The sequence below is a fragment of the Microcebus murinus genome, chromosome 28, assembly GCF_040939455.1.
Source record: "Microcebus murinus isolate Inina chromosome 28, M.murinus_Inina_mat1.0, whole genome shotgun sequence".
Taxonomy (NCBI): domain Eukaryota; kingdom Metazoa; phylum Chordata; class Mammalia; order Primates; family Cheirogaleidae; genus Microcebus; species Microcebus murinus.
Window position 1 is genome coordinate 9,928,620 of NC_134131.1, and position 20,918 is coordinate 9,949,537.

The following is a 20,918-nucleotide window of genomic DNA, read 5'->3' on the forward strand; positions in this document are numbered from 1 at the left end:
GTTTTCTGTCCAGGCTTTTTTTTTTTTTTTTTTGAGACAGAGTCTCGCTTTCTTGCCTAGGCTAGAGTGAGTGCCATGGCGTCAGCCTAGCTCACAGCAACCTCAGACTCCTGGGCTCAAGCGATCCTCCTGCCTCAGCCTCCCGAGTAGCTGGGACTACAGGCACGAGCCACCATGCCCGGCTGATTTTTATATTATATATATTAGTTGGCCAATTAATTTCTTTCTATTTTTATGGTAGAGACGGGGTCTCACTCAGGCTGGTTTTGAACTCTTGACCTTGAGCAATCCGCCCGCCTCGGCCTCCCAGAGTGCTAGGATTACAGGCTTGAGCCACCGCGCCCGGCCTTATGTCCAGGCTTTTTTCAGCCCTTACTGGATCAAGTATTCAGTTCTGACATTTATAGTTGGCTACTTTGCTTCTGAAAGCCTTGTTTTTACTTCTGTCATATTCTTGTGATTTTTTTCTCTCCAAATTTTGATCTTTCCATTAAGCTATCTACAGAGAGACTAGAACCAGAGTTTTTTCTTCATTAGGAGAAATAATGTTAAGACCAACAGATACACTGTGTTATTTGCTACTTTGTGATCGTATTTTTGTGTTTATTTTCTATTTCTTTAAGTCTTTTTGAATCTAGAGCCTGTCATGTTTGCCATATACAACAAGATGAGTCCCTTTTAACAGTTTATTGTATAAAACCATAATAACATCTTGGGAACAGTTAAGTGTTAAGTCCGAGCTTACCAGTATTTGTTGTGTCTGGGATAATGGGCGAGCATTCAAGTTCCAGCAACACTAAATTTGATAAGAGGCATTTTTCATTAGTAGTGGCAGTGCCTTTCTGTGATGCCACGGCGTAAAGTATGTCATAGGATCAGTGACCTCCCCATTTGGATGATTGGATAGTATTTGTATTTTTGCTCTAAATTTTTAAGTCTCTAGGGTGACCAACTGTGTGAATTTGCCTGGGATTGAAAAATTTCCTGGGATGTGTGATTTTCAATTTTAAAACTAGGAAAGTCCTAGGCAAACCAGGGTAAATTGGTTGTTATACTAACATGAGGTTTTATGTACTTATGTATAAAACGAGTTAATTGGTCAGTTTTTTTTCTTTTAGTTGAACATATTATAGTTGGGAATTTCTTGTTTATATCATTTTGTGAATGGCTAATAATTTTACATGGCTCAAAATTGACCGTTTAAAAGGCTATAAAAGGAAGTCTCCTAAACTGTACTGAACAGGACTCCTTTTCACCATTGCTTTGCTAACAATGTTATCAAACATTTGGATCTTTGCTAATCTGATAGAAATCTGAAAAATGCTGTCTCAAAAGATTAAGGTTGAGAATTTTTTTTTTTTTTTAGATAGGGTCTTGCTCTGTTGCCTAGGCTAGAATGCAGTAATGTCCTCATAGCTCACAGCAACCTCAAACTTGTAGGCTCAAGTGATCCTCCTGCCTCAGCCTCCCGGGTAGCTGGGATTATAGGCACATGAGCCACTGTGCCTGGCCAAAATTCTTAATTTTTTTGAGACAGTCTCACTGTGTTACCTGGGCTAGAGTGCGTGGCATCAGCCTGGCTCACAGCAACCTCAAACTCCTGGGCTCAAGTGATCCTCCTGCTTCAGCCTCCTGAGCAGCTGGGACTATAGGCATGTGCCACCATCCCCAGCTATTTTTTTTATACATATATATTTTTAGTTGTCCTGCTAATTTCTTTCTGTTTTGTTTTTAGTAGAGATGGGCTCTTACTCAGGCTGGTCTTGGACTGCTGAGCTCAAAGGATCCACCTGCCTTGGCCTCCTAGAGTGCTAGAGCTATCATGCCGGGCCTAAAATCTTCATTTTTTAAAGAGACTTCTGTATTTCCTGTGTACATTTTAGCCCATTTTTTATTTATATAGTTCATAAGAACTTTTATGTATTATGGAAATTAGCCATTTGTCTTTATGATACTGACTTACATATATTTTCCCCAAAATACCACTTGTCTTACAGCTCTGTGAGATGGTGGTTTCTGCCATTCAGGCATGTTTGATTTTTTTTTTTTAATGTAGTTCAGTTATTTCTTTGAAGACTGGTGTGTGTTTGTGTTTTGTTTTCTTGGTAGAGTCTGAAAGGTTTTTACCATTCCAGGATTATAAAACACCTTCCTGTTGTTTCTTTTGTCACCACTGTTGTTTATATTTTCTAGATTATTTTTGCTATTGTTCATTTTCCCATATTAACTTGAAAGTCAGCTTGTTTGGTGTCTTCTTATCCCCACCCCACTTCATACGGGCCTTGCACCCGTATGCATTTCTTGTTTAGTTTGTTCCTGGATGTATTATTTTTTTTAGTTACCATGTAGCTTTTCATTCTATTATGTCTTCCATTTGATGGTTGATATGTATGAATAGTATTAATATCTGTATTTTAATTTTATAACTCATCATACCTTGCTGAATTTTTACTGTTTGTGATAGTTTTTAGCTGATTTTGTGTTTTCAAATTCTTACTTGCCAATAGTGATTTTTCTCCTTTTTCTAATGAATAGGTTTTGATGGTACCTTATTTGACTATTTTAATGGTTATGAAGATTTAAAAAATAAGAAAGTTACATTTGTTGGACATGCTAAACAGAGAATACAAGAAGATTATCTAAGAATTTTAAGATACTTCAGGTAAGCATTTTAAAATATTTTTAAAACAACAACAACAAACAAAAACATAGTTTTTAATATCACCAGAATACAATACTGGTCAGGTGAAATAGCAGGTCTGTGTGCAAAATGGTGACATGCCAAATGTCTGTGTCCAGTAAAGCCTTACTAACCTATGACTTATTACTTAGATATACTTCATATTGTATTTTCATCCCCAGAACATACACATACTTACTCTATTTTATATGATCTTTTCTGCTTTGAATAATTTTTTAAAATGCCTAGTTTTCTTTGATATTTTCTACATTGATTAATTTATTACACAGTTGTCTGAGTGCTTAGCACAGGCCACGTACTGTGTAGGTGCTTTGAATATGTAATGAATGAAAGTGTCTGCCTTTATATGGCTTAAAGGGTCAGGTGGTCATGGAAATCTCTGATACAACAAAACGATATTGGTGAAAATAAATACCTGTTATATGACCAGTGAAACAATTAAAGTATAAAAGACATGCTTAACAACTTAGTAAGTCTGAAATGCATGCATGGTTTTGTGGACATTAGTGATTTTTACACTCCTTACTGTAACCTTTTGAAAAAACTATTGTAACTGGTTAGATTAAGCCCAGTAGTAGTCATTTTATGCTGGTTAAGATCATCCTCAGAATATTCTGCAACATCTTGCACATTTTGTTAATAAATGCTATTTCTCTAAACTTAAGTATATGCAGATAGTCCCTATATAAATAACAGTACATAGATCAGAACTTACCTGTAATTAGCATTTAATTTAGATTACTAATGAATTAAATTTTAAGGGTATGAGTGGTAGAATGGATATACTCTAGGGCTTCCAGTTCTGAGATTCCATGAAATAAACTCCAGTTTCTGCAACTAGGTATGTCATATTTGAAAGTCTTTGAAATTCTTAATGTGTACAAACAGCAAACTTTGAGGGTTTAAGACAGCTCCACGATGGCGTTCCAATCTTGTTTTGGTGCCTTTATAAGGATGCTCCTTTTTCCATCCACTGTAAGTACCAATTCAGGAACTGCATTTGATGGCCATTGTGAGCATCTCAGCCAGTCATTTTGAAGTGAAATTGAGACCTTGGGGTTCTGTGTCTTGCTAACTTTAAGGTGACTTGACTTATATTTTATTAAATCTTTGGTTTTCTCATCTGGAAACAAAAGGAGGTAGAAAATTGGCCAAGTGCCTTCTAATGTCCCTGCTAAACCTAACTAGTTCATGTTGTTAAGTAGACGTATGGGATAGTAAGAGTAAAAAAAAAAGTTATTTCTTGTGATATGCCAATATACCGATAATATGCCGTGAAGATTTTTGTGTTACAGGTTTTATGGGAAAATTGTAGACAAACCTGGTGATCATGATCCTGAAACCTTGGAAGCAATTGCAGAAAATGCAAAAGGCCTGGCTGGAATATCAGGAGAGAGGATTTGGGTAGAACTGAAAAAAATTCTCATTGGTAACCATGTAAATCATTTGATTCACCTTATGTATGATCTTGATGTAGCTCCATATATAGGTAAGAACAAGTTATAAAGTGTTTGAATTTTTGATAACGAAACATCTAGTGTAGTTTAACCACTTTGGTACCACGCTCACTGGCCGTGGAACCTTGCCCATAGCCGGCACTCATAGTCCGCACGATAGTCTGTGCTGTGCATTGACAACGGGTCTGTTTTGCTCTTGTGTGATGAGGAAAGCTTGAAAGCACTGAGAGCTTGTTTTACTTTACAGGCAGCTTTACTTGTCATGTAAATCAGAATAGGTAACATAGACATACATGTTTTCATTACGTTATTTTTAAATGTTCACAATTTTATTTTGATAAATGAAAAATTAGAAAAGTCAATTCAAAATTATAAAGTCGACGCTCGGCTATGAGCCTTATCACGGCTGAAGTCGCTGTGGGCGTTCATCTGTGGCTGTTGACTATAGTTGATGCTGGTACCGAAGTGGTTAAAATTTCATAAAAAATGTTTGATTCATTTAAATAAGAATTCTGAATGGAGTATTTTAAAATAAGATAAGCCTTGGGGTATGGGGAAGATCAGTTTTGTCATGAGTAGGGAATAGCTCAAAGATGGCATACTGCACAGAATAGTTTCTGGAGTCAGATCTGGGTTTGAATGAGGCTCAGGCACATACCAGCTTTGTGACATAGTATCTATCTAATAGAAGGGTAAGAGGATTCAGTGAGTTAATACAGGTAAAACACCTGTAGAAGAGTGGCTTAAATATGGAAATTGTTAAATGTTACTCATGTTCACAAAGAACGTGAAGAGCATTATATGGTTTATCACACTTCAGAAAACTTGGGTTTATTTCAACTAAAGATAGAAAATTATTGACGGTCGGTGTCACATGGTAGTCTGTCAGTGGGAAGTAGTTTATGATTGGAAAAAGTGGCCCATGTGAACCTGACACTGCCACCACCATCGCTTCTGGACCTCCCCATGTAGCTTGTTAATGGAAGCAACATTTTAGGGGCTTCTCGGTTTTGAGAGTGATGTGTCAGTGCTTCACCTGAAGATGGAGCATCAGGTCTCCATCTGTCCTTATAACGTGTCCTGGTGACAGGGCATTTCAGCATACTGAAACAATGGTTGGTGTAGGATATGAGTTTTTTTCCCCCTCACTAAAAACAGGTGAAAAATGATTTTGTCCCTACAGGTTTACCTGCTAATGCAAGTTTAGAAGAATTTAACAGAGTCTGTAAAAATGTTGAAGGTTTTTCACCAAAGCCAATGACTCTTTTGGCCTCATTATTCAAAGTACAGGATGATGTCACAAAATTGGATTTGAGGCTGAAGATTTCAAAAGAAGAGAAAAACCTTGGCTTATTTATAGTTAAAAATAGGAAAGATTTGATTAAAGCAACAGATAGTTCAGAACCACTGAAACCGTATCAAGACTTCATTATAGATGTAAGTATATACTAGGCTTGGGCAGAATATAAATTATCTTCACTAGTTATAGAACTAATTTATTAAAACTTAGATCTACAATTCTGTGGATTTTACTGATTTTAAATGAAAAATTTCATATTGAGCATTTAGTATAAGATCACAAGTGATTGTTCTGTGCGATGAAACTAAATATTTGATTTTGGCACCCAGTCTAGGGAACCTGACGCGTCTGCTCGCGTGTGTGAGCTACTGAAGTACCAAGGAGAGCGCAGCCTCCTGAAGGAAATGGAGCAGTGGTCCGTTCCTCCCTTTCCTGTCAGTGGCCACGACATCAGGAAAGCGGGCATCTCTTCAGGAAAAGAAATTGGGGCTCTATTACAACAATTGCGAGAGCAGTGGAAAAAAAGTGGTTACCAAATGGAAAAAGATGAACTTCTAAGTTACATAAAGAAGAACTAAAATTGATGGCTACTAAAAACTGGAACATTTTGGTAATACTGTTTTTCTTACCCTCCTTCATAGTGAGATTTAGGAAACTATAGTGGAATAAAAACCAGCATAGAGGACCTTTTCAGTAGAATAAAGGTCTTTGTGAACTATAATTCGGGCACTAAACTGAAGTCTACCTCCTCTTGATCTGATTGAACCTTATCATGCATTTGGAATAGTTCCACTGAGAAAGGTATAGCTAAGTGGCTTCTATCTATGTTTTGCATAAGGCAGTACTAAGATTGATCTTAAAAAGGTAATTGTCTTAGACACTTACTTGCAAGTGAAATGACTGTCTTCAAGTGTCACTTATCTGAATTCTAAAATAGTTGACAAATTTGCATAAAATACCAAATGTGCCATGGGTGGCTGACATTCGTTCATAACAAGATTTGTTCTAGTAAGCTATGTTTCAGTCTGTATTACAAAGTCTGGGAAAGTTATGGGATTGAGGGTTACTCTTAGAAGTATACAGGTATTCCTTGGTATATTGCACTTGAGATATAGGAGGGCTGTCTGGAAATCTTCTGGATGGCCCTATGACTAGTGTCTCTTCAAAGATTTGAGCCCTAGTGCTTTCGTTGCATAAACTATTGATATTTTATAATAGATTTTCCTTTCTGTGTAGCCAGTCGTACCATCTTTGTACTCTATGGGCACGTAGTAATTTTGGACCTTGATAAAACGATTTTGGAAAGCATATTATTTCTGTTAAAACCCAACTAAAAGGAAGTGTGACAAACAGTATAACAGGGACTATGGTACAAGAATTGGAGCCTCAGAAACAACTGCACCCAGGTCAGTAATTAAATACTACTGTAGTACATATTTGGATTCAGTATCATATAATTCGTATTCTTTTTATATAAAAAGTATACAGATTTCAGAGGGCTGGTTTTGTATGCAAGTGTTTGAACATTCTGAGATTATACCCTTCATGGAGCAAAGGCAGAAAGCAGTGTTCCCTCACTGAGGGTTTCAATTCCAGAGTATTACTGTGCTACTGAAAAGAACTTGCTCGAATCCATTAGAAATAGTTGTAGGGCAGTGTACTTACTTATGAACATCTAGTGAGCACATAAAACAAATATCCTAAACAGCAGCATTCTTGTGTTGCTTTTCATTTACTCTGATTTCAAAGTTGGTAAAAACATGCAGAAATTAAATGGTCTGTTTATAGTCGGTTAATTCTCCCTGCTATAAATTACATAAACGGGTAAAGGATCTGCTGAACCCTTGAATATGTAAGTAAGGAGGTAGGTAGCAAAGTAGTTTATCTATCTTAAAACTTATTTCTTACACCTAAGTTATTTGCTTATGAGTAGATATTTACATTATTTAAATAAAGTTGAGAGATCTTCAATTTACATTGAACAAAATTACAGTTCCACTTCTGTCCTATATGTGGAGACAGAAGACATGTTTGGCCATCTCTGCCCCCCCAGTAGTTTTAAGCTTTGTATGGAACAGAATAATGAGGGTTAGTACAAACACAAATGAAAACTTCATTTCTGGACTCAAACTGCATGTTTTAATGTTTTCGAGATTTACAAATCAGTATCTCAGAGAAGCTAAAGAAAATTGAAATGAACAAACGGCCTTTAACACACAATGCCTGGCCTCTTACAAAAAGGAACATGTGCTTGGCACCCTAGCCTTTATCATCTGGAGCAGGTATGATGTCCCATACATCATGATCAAACGTTTTCACATTGTAGGAATTTAAAATGCTTTGTGCAATCTCAAATGACATGGTACCAGACATAACAGATTCCACAGGATAGTGGCACCATGCTACTAAAGTACATATTCCTGAAACCAAACTTGTACTCGATACTGCTTTTCATCCTCTCCAAAGTATACTTTAACTTAAATCTTCATATACAGTTTGACTAAGAAACTTCAACCCTCCATGTTGTATTTACTTAGGTAAATATCAGAGGCTATGATTTTAGAATACCAAATTGTTAGATAACTCGATCCCTACCATATTTGTTTACAAGCAAAGTATCACTTTGTCTGGACTTATTTCATCTTCAGTGTCTGGGATTGTGGGCAACAGAGCAGATCGAGTTAAACCCCAAAATTTTTGAGGCGACATGTCTTTTTTGGTGGCTGTAAATTTCCACCCAATGTGGCTTGCACAGATCCTACATTGGGCTATAGTCCAGGCATACCTACAAAATAAAGAGAGAGTTTTCTTAGCTATCATAGAAAGCTGTTAAGACAAACAGAATATTCTGACCTGAGATTTTTTACATAAGCTGTTTAAATTTTTCCTCTAAAGAGAGAAAAAGACGGATCTTATTATTATAGATTTCTTTATACATTCTAACTTGCACTGGCTTTTCCTTTGTTTTCTACTGCAGTCAAGTTAGAAAACAACTACTGTCTGAGTTCAACTGGGTGGGATATGAGCATAAGATTAAAAAACATGAATGATTTTGTCAGTTTAACCAGGAATACTAACCATGTCCTCATTAACAAATTAATTCTACTTTTATTCCTTACAAAGGGTGACAAAATAGGACAGTCCTAGTTAATCCACCCCACCTCTTTCAAAATAAAAGGCCGACGCTGACCCAGAATTTGGAACATAAATCAAGCAAAATACAGCTAAGGGAATCTAGTAAGTTCCCAGGATCATACTTTGAGAATCAGTGGGCTAAAAAAAAAAATGCAAAAACTGGAAGAAAAGCATGATTCAGTGGTTTCTGCATCTACTTAGTCTATCACTGCTTGGGAAACATTCTCTGGTTTTACAGCATTAGGGGTCCACGTAGAAATGATTTTACTGGGCCACAAGACAGCTGAATGAGGTGACAGTAATTTTGGGACAACTGCAGTTACCAACCTGCTTTCACCTTCAATAAAAGCGTAATAGATGTTTCCAGTTATTTATGGAATGAAAAGTATTCCATAAAGTACTTCATCGTGTATTTTTTTCTTTTAATTCTAGCAACTCTGATTAGGACTCTGGGTTTTTCTGCCCAATTAAGGTTAAAAAAAAAAAAAAGCAACCACCACCAACATATTACCCAGGAAACCAGCTGTGCTCTGTCGAAGGCCGGCCTATCAGATTCAGGTTGCAAGCCTTATACACGGTGAGCGTCTCATGCACATATCCGTGAGGATTGACATACGCTGCCATTGGCCCACATAAGGATAAACTACAACAAAGAATCAACAGGGAGGATAAGTCAAAATGAAGAAAAAGGTCTAACTCTAAATGGACAGATTTTTTTAAAGTTCTCTAAGAAATGAGCTGCAGGTTTTAATCTTTTAGGTTTGGGCAATACCAGAATCTTAGCATCATGTTAAGGGATTGGCAGACAGTCCCATTTCAGTCAGTATGTTTTCTGTGATGACTGAAAGGGAAATAGTACTAGTTTTTAAAACCCTTCTCATGATAGACATTGTAAAGCATACATAGCTCAATCAAATTCATCTATCAGTCTCTCTGGGAATGTTAGTACAATAAAAAGGTGTTATGTGGTCATCCTTGTGCTGTTGATTATTTTCTAAATAGCACTTTTTTGATTTGTAATTTTGATGAATTCATCGTAAAATCGTTTTCAAACACTGTTATATCACAACATCAGTAGGTGTTCAGAAGCATATTCTACTTTAGTCTTACGAGGCAAAACCAATGATTGAACTATAATGCCTGAGGCATCCGTGTTAGGTCATTAATCACTATGATAATCATAGTACATGTCTATAAATTTCCAAGATACTCTAATATATAGATTTTCAACAAGGATTGCTCAGTTTTATTTTACCATGCACATTACCTATAAATAATCCCTGACATATCCACACTGCCATGATTACCTAATGTGAAAGATGGTCTTAACCAAATCTGAGTTAACTCCCCATGTTTCATTTGCTGAGTATTTATAATTTTTAGGTATTGGAGGGAAATATATGGAAAATGGAAATACAGTCTTGATTGTATTAGTAATTCTGGTAAGGTGGTCGGAAATGTATTCAGGGGTATACTAGAAATATAATAAAGATCTTACCTGAATATTTCATTTTTGGTTGTTATTTCTGTTTCTTGACACTGTTTACAGCAAAGGGAAGTACACTATAAAATTTAAGAGAAAATTATCAGTGGGAAAAGTAGGCACTTGTTTTATTATGCAATTATATATAGCTCATCAAGAAACTTCTAAATATATTTTCCTTTCAGCCATTTACAAACTTAGTTTTAAAGATGGAACAAGAAACACATTGAATATAAGATCTGCCACATAATTCACTTATAAAACTAAATGATCTTCTAGGATAAATAGGGATATATAACCACATATGTTCCATGTAGAAATCACATATTTTTCACAAAGTTAGACAAAGGTATTCATATTTGAAAAATACAAACCAATCTGAGTTTCTTTCTGCATGAATCCAATTGAAATATTTACATTACACTTGAACATATTTTAAGTGCAAAGCATGGCAGGTTAAACAATTTTTCCTAATCGCTCAACTACATTACTGGACTCCACAGACAGCTTTCAGTCCCAACAGCGCATCCTAGTTCTCTCGCCTGCCTAGACACAAGCATCACAAACATAGTCAACTTTACTCACTTTATTCATAATGTCTAATTCACAGCGAAGTCGTTGGATAGCACTACCAATTTTAAGGAGCTGAATTCTTAATACATCATCAATAGGAAGACAAGCAGCTACTCTGTAAGAAAAATCTTAAAGACATGGTGGGGTTTTGAAGTTTGAGACTCATGAGTTAGATAAGCATCAAATAACTTAAGAATCAGATAGTGAAATAAACCCTTCTCTACAGGGTTCTCCAAACATATTTTATACAATTGTAAACATACTAAAATATACCAGCTATCAAGTATATCTTCTTACCAAGTCCTAAATGTAACTTCTTTTCCCATGAGTTTTTTTCGTAAATGTTTTTAATGTGAAATATGAACTTGAATCCATAAGTCACTTATTTGCCAAAAGACTAGAATAATTAAACTATATGGTATAAACAAACAGATTATATATAAATAAGGGTAAAGTCCTGGAATGAGGGTCACCTTTAAAGAGCAAAGAGTCTTTACACTTAGGAAGTGTTTTTAGATGAGAGCCACTTACTGCAATTTGAACTTTTCATGGTAAACTTGCCTAAAATCGGAGTGTTCACAGACTCTAAGAATTTTGGTAAAATTAAAAACCACTCATTTTTTCAACTGCTCAAAGCAAAGGAAATTTGTATGCTTTTCAGATTTAATTAAAATATTAATCAGTAAAAAAAAAAATAAAAACTGCTGTTTCTGCCACAGGAAAGAAAGTAATTTTTCATACCTATTGGATTTGAAGGAAGAGAATCATCTTTTAGATTTTCATCCCATTCACGGAGCTGTTTCTTGATTCTATCCATTAAGGTTTCCTTTTTAAAATAAAAGGAGCCACAATAAACTTCACAACCTTATTAAAATTTACTGTCAGCTTTTCAACTTTTTTTTTTTTTAAATAAAACTAATATATTGGTAGCAATTTAAGTTATCCCTATATAGTAAAATCTTGGTCCCATCGAGTCCCGGTTTCAATGTCTCCTTTTTCTCATGCAGAAATGACCAAGTCCCACTCCTTTCCCCAGCAACATCGTGGCTTCCCAGGCCTCTCTCACCAACAGTCTGTCTACCCTAGGGGCACACTGCTCCTAAGTGCCTTGCAGATGCCTCTCTACGCTCCTGCCAAACTATCTCTGGCCTCTCTTCTGCTCGGCATGAAGCCTTTTCTGACCCAGTTCAGAGACTACAGCACCTATAAATTGCACTAGCATTTGCTATCTGTGTACCTTGGCCCTGTTTACAACATGAAACTGTTTTCAATCTTTTCACGCCCATATGCAAAAAATACTCGTGTACAGCATATCTTTGTAATAGCTCGAGCCAAAAGAACAGACCAACTGCAGTCCCCTCAGTGTCATGCATGTCATAAGTGCTCAAAACTTGTTTAGTTTTCCCAGGACTCCAGGTTTATGGGCAAAGTGATTCACTAAAGGAAATGACTAACCTTTGCTAAATGCCTATAGCTACTATTATCCCGTTTTTATAGGTCCACAGAGATGTAATACTTTTTTTTGAGAAAAACCAAAACATATTTAAGGATTCTTTAATTTTCTAAATTTAACTGCCACTTTGCCCCCAAAATTTTCAAATGCTTAATAAACCATAACATGTCTCACAGTATCTTATCCTTAACTTATAAAGCCACCAGAAACTGGAAACACTAAAACTTACAGAAATAAGAGGCAGAGTCTATCCAGCAATCTCTCTTAACTCCCACCCATTTCACTCTAAATGTAACAAATGGTACCAGTTCTGACCCTTAATTATGATGTGGCTTACTACAGATACAAAATGTTTAAGGTAAGTTACTTACAGCATCATATAAGGAATATAGCCAGCGAGGCCATGAAGTCAGATTTGCACAATGGAACTTTCTCTGAAAACAAAAAAAAAGTCACGTAAAAACACAGACCACAGACTCTAATGATGGAAAGAGCAACATTTGAAAAATGATTTAGGCCTAGGAAAACCTTTTCTAATTTAAAACGTTAAAAAACATTGATAATCCCATAATAGATGACTATTAAGTTTGAAATCATGCTTTCATAGCCTTAATATATTATACACTGTAATGAGAATCTTGATTCCTACTGAAAAGTTCAAATATTAACATTTCAATGCTGAAGACAACTTAGTAAAAATGAGATGAACCTGAAGAGTAGCTAAATAACATACTTCTATTACAACCACATTAGTTGCCTTTATACCAGTAATTACCTGGCCAGTATCTATGGTGAAAACCTCAAAGAACAATCCGAATTGTCTTTCTGTAAAAACTTCAAAGGTATCTTAACTAAATCACTACAAGGGCAAAAATAGGAAGTGATAAAATTCCAAGAAGAATAAAATGATCATATACTTCAGACTTCATGATCAAATCCCCCATTTCATAAAATTCAGGGAGAGGGGAACCCATTACCTATCTCCAACTGTTGTAATTTGGGATCAAATTACAGAATCATGCCTAAATCCACATAAAAATGGGAATTACACTTAAATTCCTGCAGAATTTCAGTATTTGATGGGAAGACTCAATACTGTTAAGAGGTCAGTCCTCAAAATATATGTTCAATGCAATACCAATGAGATTAGAATTTATAAGCATAATTTCAAGTTCATTTTGAAGATTAGATGTGCAAAAATAACCAAATAATTTTTCAATAGGACACAAAAACATGACTGAAAGGATACTGCGCAGTGCTGTTGACAGCAAGACTGAAAACCACCTAAATATCAACAAGATGATGGTTAAAAACATTAGGATATGTTTATACTCAGGAATATTCTGCAAGTGATCAAAGAATGAGGCATACTAAACCTACAGAATATAAAGAATATTTTTCTCAAAAAACAAAACCTACATATGTACAAGTGTTTGTAATTTCATTGTAAACAAATTTGTTAATTGACAAGTGACAGGACACATGAAACTGGGAGGGAAAAGGAATAAGGTAGATCAAAAAGGTCTTTTAACAGACCAGAACAAGAAAAGCAAGGCACCAGTTAACAAAATAACAGGAAGATTCTACTCTTGCACCTGTGACATCTATGACTACCGTGTTTCCCTGATAATAAGACAGGGTCTTATATTTATTTTTCCTCAAGACGACATCCTAGGGCTTATTTTCAGGGGATGTGTTACTTTTCCCTCAAAGCCTCAGCTTGCAGCACACGTGGGATGGCTGGGACCTAACGGGGAGCTGGCCTTGGTGGGGCTGCCTGCACCTTTCCTGTCACCTCTGGGCTAGTAGCTGTCACGATGGGGCAGATGAGAAGGGCTGCTCGTGTTCTTGACTGCTCTGTGACGACACGCATGGGTTGTGCAGATGCGCTGCGCAGCCACGCCCGTCACTAGGGCTTATTTTCAGTGTAGGGCTTCCACTGCACAAATGCTTAGAAATCCTGCTAGGGCTTATTTTATGGGCAGGTCTTATTTTCGGGGAAACACGGTAGGTATGAAATGTGGGTACACAACACACATAGACTTGAGGACTCAGTTGTTATGAGCTGTGCTGTACAGTTGTACGATGTGCTGTATAGCTCGCACCCTCTGCTCCTCACCCCATCTTATTCTAGCTATACTGGAAGTCCAGAATCCAAGAAAAGAGATCAGAAAGCTACTCTATTCTGTGAAGGCTGGAAATGGGAACTTTCATTGTCAAAGAAGAGAATGTCTTGCGTTAACGGGGATGTGTAGGTTGGAGCTGCCTGTTGGGCTTACAGGCATGAACCATCACTCCCGGCCTGTCCTTTATTTTTAAGACCAAATATCTAATGCTAGGAATTACTGCCACAGTCCAATTACAGAATTAAAAAAACAAAACAAAACAAAAAAACTACCAACAGTATATCAGATAACTCGGTGAATATTCAGGAACAGCAAGGGCAACCATTAATATTGGGTCAAAAACTTCACATCTCATAAGAATATTGTAAGATTGGTAATATTATTATCGCCATTTTAAAGATAAAGCCACAGGCACAGAAGGATGGTAATAACTTGTCAATGGTCATGAAGTCCGTAAATGGGAGGAGCTAGGATTTGCACAGGAAGTCTGACTCTAACCATCATTCATTCAACAAATATTTTGAGCACCTAACATGTCAGGCATTATTTTTATGCATTTAGGATATCCCAGCAAATAAAAAAAAGACTAACATCATTGCCCCGTGGAGCTTGTACTTCAGTGGAGAGCAGCTTACTTTCTAAAATTACATATTCTTAGAAATACAAAATGCCAAAGACCCAACAGAAAGTTTCAGTTTGGCTGATTGACATACTCCCAATTCAGTCATTAAAACATACTTGACACAAATAGAATGATCAATTTTGCAGCACAAAGTATATGAAAGTATAGTACAAAGGTGTAATCTTATTTGGCATCCATGTCAATATAAAGAGAAGCCAAAATAATTTATTCATATATAAATAAATTCCAATTACAAAGAAAACAGAGTATGGCACCCTAGTAAATGCAGAGAAATGCACTGGTTCAGGGCCATTGCCACTCACTCTGCCACCACCCCCCACGAACAAGCAGTCTCAGGTATCTCTGAGTTCCCTTGCTTTTAGAGTGAGAAGACCTCTAAAATTCTTTATCTAGATTATCCTGACAGATTCTAAAATTTCTAGTTAGAAATCTAAATGCTTAAACAGACCCTTGATGTCTGTGATGTGTTTTATACAGTCAAACATACAAGTGAAGAGAAGCATACCAGAAAAGATTAGCTAGCTTGCACAGGGCAACTACCAGAATTTAAGCCTCTTCAATATCCTCAAATTTAAGAGTCCCATTTAGCTTTCTGGCACAAAAGGAGAGGCTCCTGTCTTAAATCTGGGTAAAATTGATGGTAAATTCCAGCAATTTATGGGCATTCTTTGAATATATCAACACTATGATTTATATCATAAAAGAGTTACACCTCAAGAAAATTTTAATACCAGCTAAAAAAGTTTAGGCACTTAAAAGTAACCAATGACTGATTCTCCAGTGAAGTAGTATTCACGCTGGGAACAGGATTTACTATTGAAAGCAGGCATAAAGACCCTTAAAATGAATCTCTGTTACCTGGAGGTAATCCATCACATTCTTCCACTTTTAAACCTAAATAACTATGGCTTCAGCTTTGCCTCTCAACAGTGTAGAATGTTCAAAAAATGTGAAACTCCATTTAAATGAGTCTTTGAAGTGCAATGAAAATTGGAAGAGTAATGTGAAAAGCTAAATATAAATAGTATATCATTATCATTGATTTCTCCTATATAGTGACCAAAAGTGGTTATTTATTGTGTTACATTACAATCAGCAACATAAATGCTAAACATAATTTATCCAAATAATTCAAAAGTTACCGATTTTTGTTTCCTTTTTTTCATTTACCAAATTCCTACTTGGTAGTAAGAACTGGAATGGAATGATAAGCTCTTTCCTCCTCCTGAGGCTTACAGAGCTAACCGCAGATACACAAATGCACAGGTACGACGCACGCCTGGGAAATCACCAGTCTGTCTGAGGAAGCACCTGACTACAAATAGCCTAAGACTAAGATTTCAAGACTTTTCTTTAGTATAAAAATACAAATATTATTGCTGTTACCACTGTTATTATCATCCTGGAGCAAGGTGAAACAGATTCTCAAGTTCATGTGCAAAAGTTAATCAATAGTAGTTATTAAAAGCTTGACAAAAGAAGGGCAGTGAGGGCTTTCTGGTCCTAATTTTATTGCTGCAAACTATAAAGTGCCAACGGTTGTAATACCATGATGGTGGTACGTAAGCAGACTGACAGACCAACAGAGCAGAAGAAAAGTAAAATAAAAAGCCTATGAATTTGGTCTGTGATAAAGGTGGCTCCTCAAATCAGTGGGGGGCAAATGTGGATTCTTCAAAAAAATGGAAAAAAGTAAAGAGGAACTCATGCCAGGATAAACTATACATGGATTTACAAGATAAAAGTAATGAAATCATAGTAGTATAAAAAGAAAACAAAGGAACACATTCCTTTGCATGGGGAAGTCATTTTTAGCTATGATTTAGAATACAGAGCATTAAAAAAAATTCAACTATATAATAAAAAAAAGTACTTCCATATGATAGAGCACACACACACACACAGAAAAAGTTAAAAGACAAATGGCAAACTAGGGAAAATGTTTGGAACTCATTAATTACAGAGATTTTACATAGAGATTACAAAGAACTCCTAGAATACAACAAGCCAACAGAAAAATGGGCAAAGACTTCATAAAAAAGGAAATATAAATTGTTCTTAAAATGTTCAATCTCTCTCAGAAAAATTCAAATTAACCCTTCAACAAGATCCTATATTTCACTTACGAGATTAGCAAATATTAGCTTTGATAGTAATTGTCTGTGAAGTCAGGATGCAACAGTGATAATGACGGTGCATATAGGCACAACCTCCGTAATAAGGTACTTTGAAAATATCTGTCAAAATTACAAATGTGTTTATCCTGAAACCCAATTATCCCACTCCTCAAAACTGACAATGTATATTTACTGTCATTTATTCACATTATGTGTAGTGCAGATCTGTTGTCAATAGGGGACTGGGTCATATAAATTATAGTGTATTCAAACAACAGAATTCTGTGTAGTTCTAAAGAGAAAAAAGCAGTGCTCTATAAACTCAACAACAAAAAAAAGTTCTATATGATATGATGTTAAGAGAATAAGGTCCAAGGCAGTAGGTATCCTTTTGCATAAGAAAGAGGAAAGAAATAAGAATATTTGTATTTTCACAAAGAAACTGTAAAAGGAGACTTGAAAGCTAATCTGTGAGATCATGTTTGAGGGTCCTAACCTTCTGGATGGGTGCAGGTCCTCCCTGTTCTATATGGTAAGCAAGAGCAACCATGGCTTTGAAATTTAGCAGAAACTAGAGAGATAAGCATCAATCACTTTCTTAATATCTGTTTCCACATTTGATTTCTCTTTACATTTCAAATTAAACTCTATTCTGATTAACATAGTAAGCCTTTGTAGATAAATATGCAGATGGTCTGGGCAAGCAACATGTACACTTAGAAATATTTAAGTCATACTCCAAAATAGATTAACAAAAAGTTTCCTCACTTTGAGAAAATCCCCCAGCAAACACAATGAAAAGGGAAAGGCTCTGTAGTGGGAAAAGTAGTAAACAGTTTCAAGGCTTGAATCACAGAATACAGAAAGTCGCTAGATGGGAGTGGGATTTGAAGCAATGTTTCCTCATTACACTGGCCTAACTCCTTAATCAGTAGGGACGTGTTGAATCTTCTGTAACACTCCCTTGTTAGAACGGAAGATTACACAGAAATACTTTGAGAAGTCTAAATAATTTTATTTCATGCCATTTGGGATGTTTAGTTTTCAATGACAAAAGTGTGCATAGTTTCAAGGTTAACTGAATACATCTCAGGAAGACTACAATCCTGGATCCTTTAAGTACCTTTTCCGCTGGAAAAGTGATGGCCACCTAATTAGCTTGGATTAGCTCAGAATCATGTAAGAATCTCCCAACTCAGACAATTGTAACTACTATTCACACATGGAGGAAAACACACTGTGGTGTGACGTAAGAGTAAGATGCAAGTAAGCACTATGAAGAGGAATTAACCGAGCCCTAGATCTGTCTGAAGACAAGCACCGTTACATAGTCCATCCCCTTGGTAAGCTAGTGTCCTGCTAAACGTGCCGTACGCCAAGTCCCTGAAATGGCACCCCTGCACATGGAGTCTCCACCAATGGGGTCTGGAATCCCCTTTCCCTGGGCTACATTCTACTTTTTGATGCATACAGATTGGCTCTAAGTGGTCTCTTTAAAGTAGAACAGAGTTTTTAGGTCACCTGGAGTTCAAAATAGAACAAACAGCTAGCAATTTTTCTTGCCCTAATGACCTAGATCCCAAATTTCAGGACCTAAGAAACTCTACTCAAAGTCTAAACAAGAGAACCCTTTAAACAATGTGACAAATACACAGGATGAAGGCATCCGTATCTCTTAAAACCTTTTATGCCTCTCTCATTCCTTAGCACCTTCTGTTTAGCCCGTGGCAACTCTGAATATGAAAATAACTGAGGGCTAATGTTGAGAGTCCAGAATGACTTGGAGAAGTAAGACAACAGGGAAAGGTAGAGGATCTGGTCTCAAATAAGGGACTGTCTTTCCTGGCTCTTGTGGAGCCAGTGACAACCCAGTTGCAAAGGGCTAATTCTGAATTCAACGTGAACCATCCCAGGCACTTTAACCACAGAAAGGGAAGAATTTAATCAGTAATTTACACAACAAGTCAATTTAAAAAGCAGTCTTATTTGTTTAGCTGAAGTTCAAGACTGTAAGATCCTGTGGGCAGGTCACAGAACTAGCTGTACAGAGCACTAAAGTCAGGAATCAATTACAGACACTTTCACCCTATGCTTAGAACTTTGCTAAGAATACTTGATTTAGGATTTTTAAACGGTTAAGAATTTTTAATCAATCTTGGCATGGAAGAACTATTATATAAACCAAAGCAACTTAATACAGGCATACCTCATTTTACTGTGCTTCTTAAAAATTCCAGGTTTGTGGGAACCCTGTTGTTGAGCAAGTCTATCAGTGCCATTTTTCCAACAGCACGTGCTCACTTTATGGCTCTGTGTCACACTTTGGTAACTGTTCAATATTTCAAGTGTTTTCATTATTATTATATCTGTTATGGTGATCTGTGATCAGAGATCTTTAACATTACTATCGTAGTTGTTTTGGGGTGCCATGAACTGCACGGTGAACTGAATCAATAAATGCTGGGTTCTGACTGGCTAGTCCCACATCTCTCTCCCTCTCCTCCCTATTCTGAGACAAAAAAAAAATATTGAAATTAGGACAATTATTAACGCTACAGTGGCCTCGAAGTATTCAAGTGAGAGGAAGAGTTGCATGTCTTTCACTTTAAATCAAAAGCTAGAAATGATTAAGCTTAGCAAGGAAGGCATGTCAAAAGTCAAGACAGGCCCCGAGCTAGGTCTCTTGCTCCAAACAGTTAGCCAAGTTGTGAATGCAAAGGTAAACGTTCTTGAAGGAAATTAAAAGTACACATGAATGATAGATAGGAAAGTCAAACAGCTTTATGGCTGATATGAAGTTTTAGTGGCCTAGTTAGATCAAACTGGCCACATCATTCCCTTAAACCAAAGCCTAATCCAGAGCATTCTTATTCTTTTCAATTATCTGAAGGCTGAGAGAGGTGAGAAAGCTGCAGAAGAAAAGTTGGAAGCTAGCAGAGGGTAGTTCAAGAGATTTAAGGAAAGAAGCCATCTCCATAACATAAAAGAGTAAGCAGCAGCAGCAAGTGCCGCTGGAGAAGCTGCAGCAAGATATTCAGAAAATCTAGCTAGGATCATTAATGAAGGTGGTTACTAAACAACAGAGTTTCAATGTCCATGAAGCAACCTTCCATTGGAAGAGATGCCATCTACGGGACTTTCATAGCTAAAGAGAAATCAAAGCCTGGTTCCAAAGCTTCAAAGGACAGGCTGACTCTCATTAGGAACGAATGCAGCCGGTGACTTAAAGTTGAAGCCAATGCTTATTTACCATTCCTAGGGCCCTTAAGAATTATGCTAAATCTCCTCTTCCTGTGCTCTATAAATGGAACAACAAAGCCTGGCTGACAGCCTGTCTGCTTACAGCATGGTTTACTGAATATTTTAAGCCCACTGGTGAGACCTACTGCTCAAAAAAGATTCCTTTCACAATGTTTCTGCTCACTGACAATGTACCTGGTCGATCAAGAGCTATGACAGAGATGTACAAGGAGATGAATGTTGTTTTCATGCCTGCTAACACAACACCATCCTGCAGCCCGTGAATCAAGGAGTTATTTCAACTTTCAAGCTCTTATTTAAGAAATATATTCTGTGACACTATAGCTGCAGAAACAGTGATTCCTCTGATGGATCTGGGCAAAGTAAATTGAAAACCTTCTGGAAAGAATTCATCACTCTAAATGCCACTGAGAACATTCATGATTCATGAGAGGAGTTCAGAATATCAACATCAACAGGAATTTGGAGGAAAATGATTCCAAGTCTTATCGATGACTTTGAGGGGTTCAAGACTTCAGTGGAGGAAATAACTGCAGATGTGGCAGAAAAAGCAAGACAACTAGATTTAGAAGTGGGGCCTGAAGACATGAATGAATCCGGATTTGAGAGGATTGATTCCAGTGTTGAAAGACAGTTCTACTGTGGGTCAAATGCTATCAAACAGCACTG

General features: G+C 36.6%; 2 protein-coding genes across 7 annotated transcripts in view; one reads left to right on the top strand and one right to left on the bottom strand.

The window, feature by feature from the left end:
• Positions 1 to 10,096, top strand: part of TRNT1 (tRNA nucleotidyl transferase 1) — a 24,313-nt gene extending 14,217 nt beyond the window's left edge. For 3 of the 5 annotated variants that reach the window (XM_012757868.3, XM_012757867.2, XM_075998447.1), the window contains 4 exons: positions 2,536 to 2,662; positions 3,997 to 4,190; positions 5,342 to 5,595; positions 5,788 to 10,096. In XM_012757868.3, coding sequence (XP_012613322.1) covers positions 2,536 to 2,662; positions 3,997 to 4,190; positions 5,342 to 5,595; positions 5,788 to 6,036 — 824 coding nt within the window. In that variant the 3' untranslated portion in view covers positions 6,037 to 10,096. The remainder of the gene's footprint in view (positions 1 to 2,535; positions 2,663 to 3,996; positions 4,191 to 5,341; positions 5,596 to 5,787) is intronic. The other 2 variants (XR_012915305.1, XM_075998448.1) reach the window with 2 other exon arrangements.
• The window catches only part of CRBN (cereblon), a 26,516-nt gene continuing 13,172 nt past the window's right edge, over positions 7,575 to 20,918 (bottom strand). For both annotated transcript variants that reach the window (XM_020284270.2, XM_075998445.1), the window contains exons 6-11: positions 12,474 to 12,536; positions 11,391 to 11,475; positions 10,662 to 10,777; positions 10,092 to 10,156; positions 9,105 to 9,236; positions 7,575 to 8,243 (exon numbers count right to left, since the gene is read on the bottom strand). In XM_020284270.2, coding sequence (XP_020139859.1) covers positions 8,063 to 8,243; positions 9,105 to 9,236; positions 10,092 to 10,156; positions 10,662 to 10,777; positions 11,391 to 11,475; positions 12,474 to 12,536 — 642 coding nt within the window. In that variant the 3' untranslated portion in view covers positions 7,575 to 8,062. The remainder of the gene's footprint in view (positions 8,244 to 9,104; positions 9,237 to 10,091; positions 10,157 to 10,661; positions 10,778 to 11,390; positions 11,476 to 12,473; positions 12,537 to 20,918) is intronic.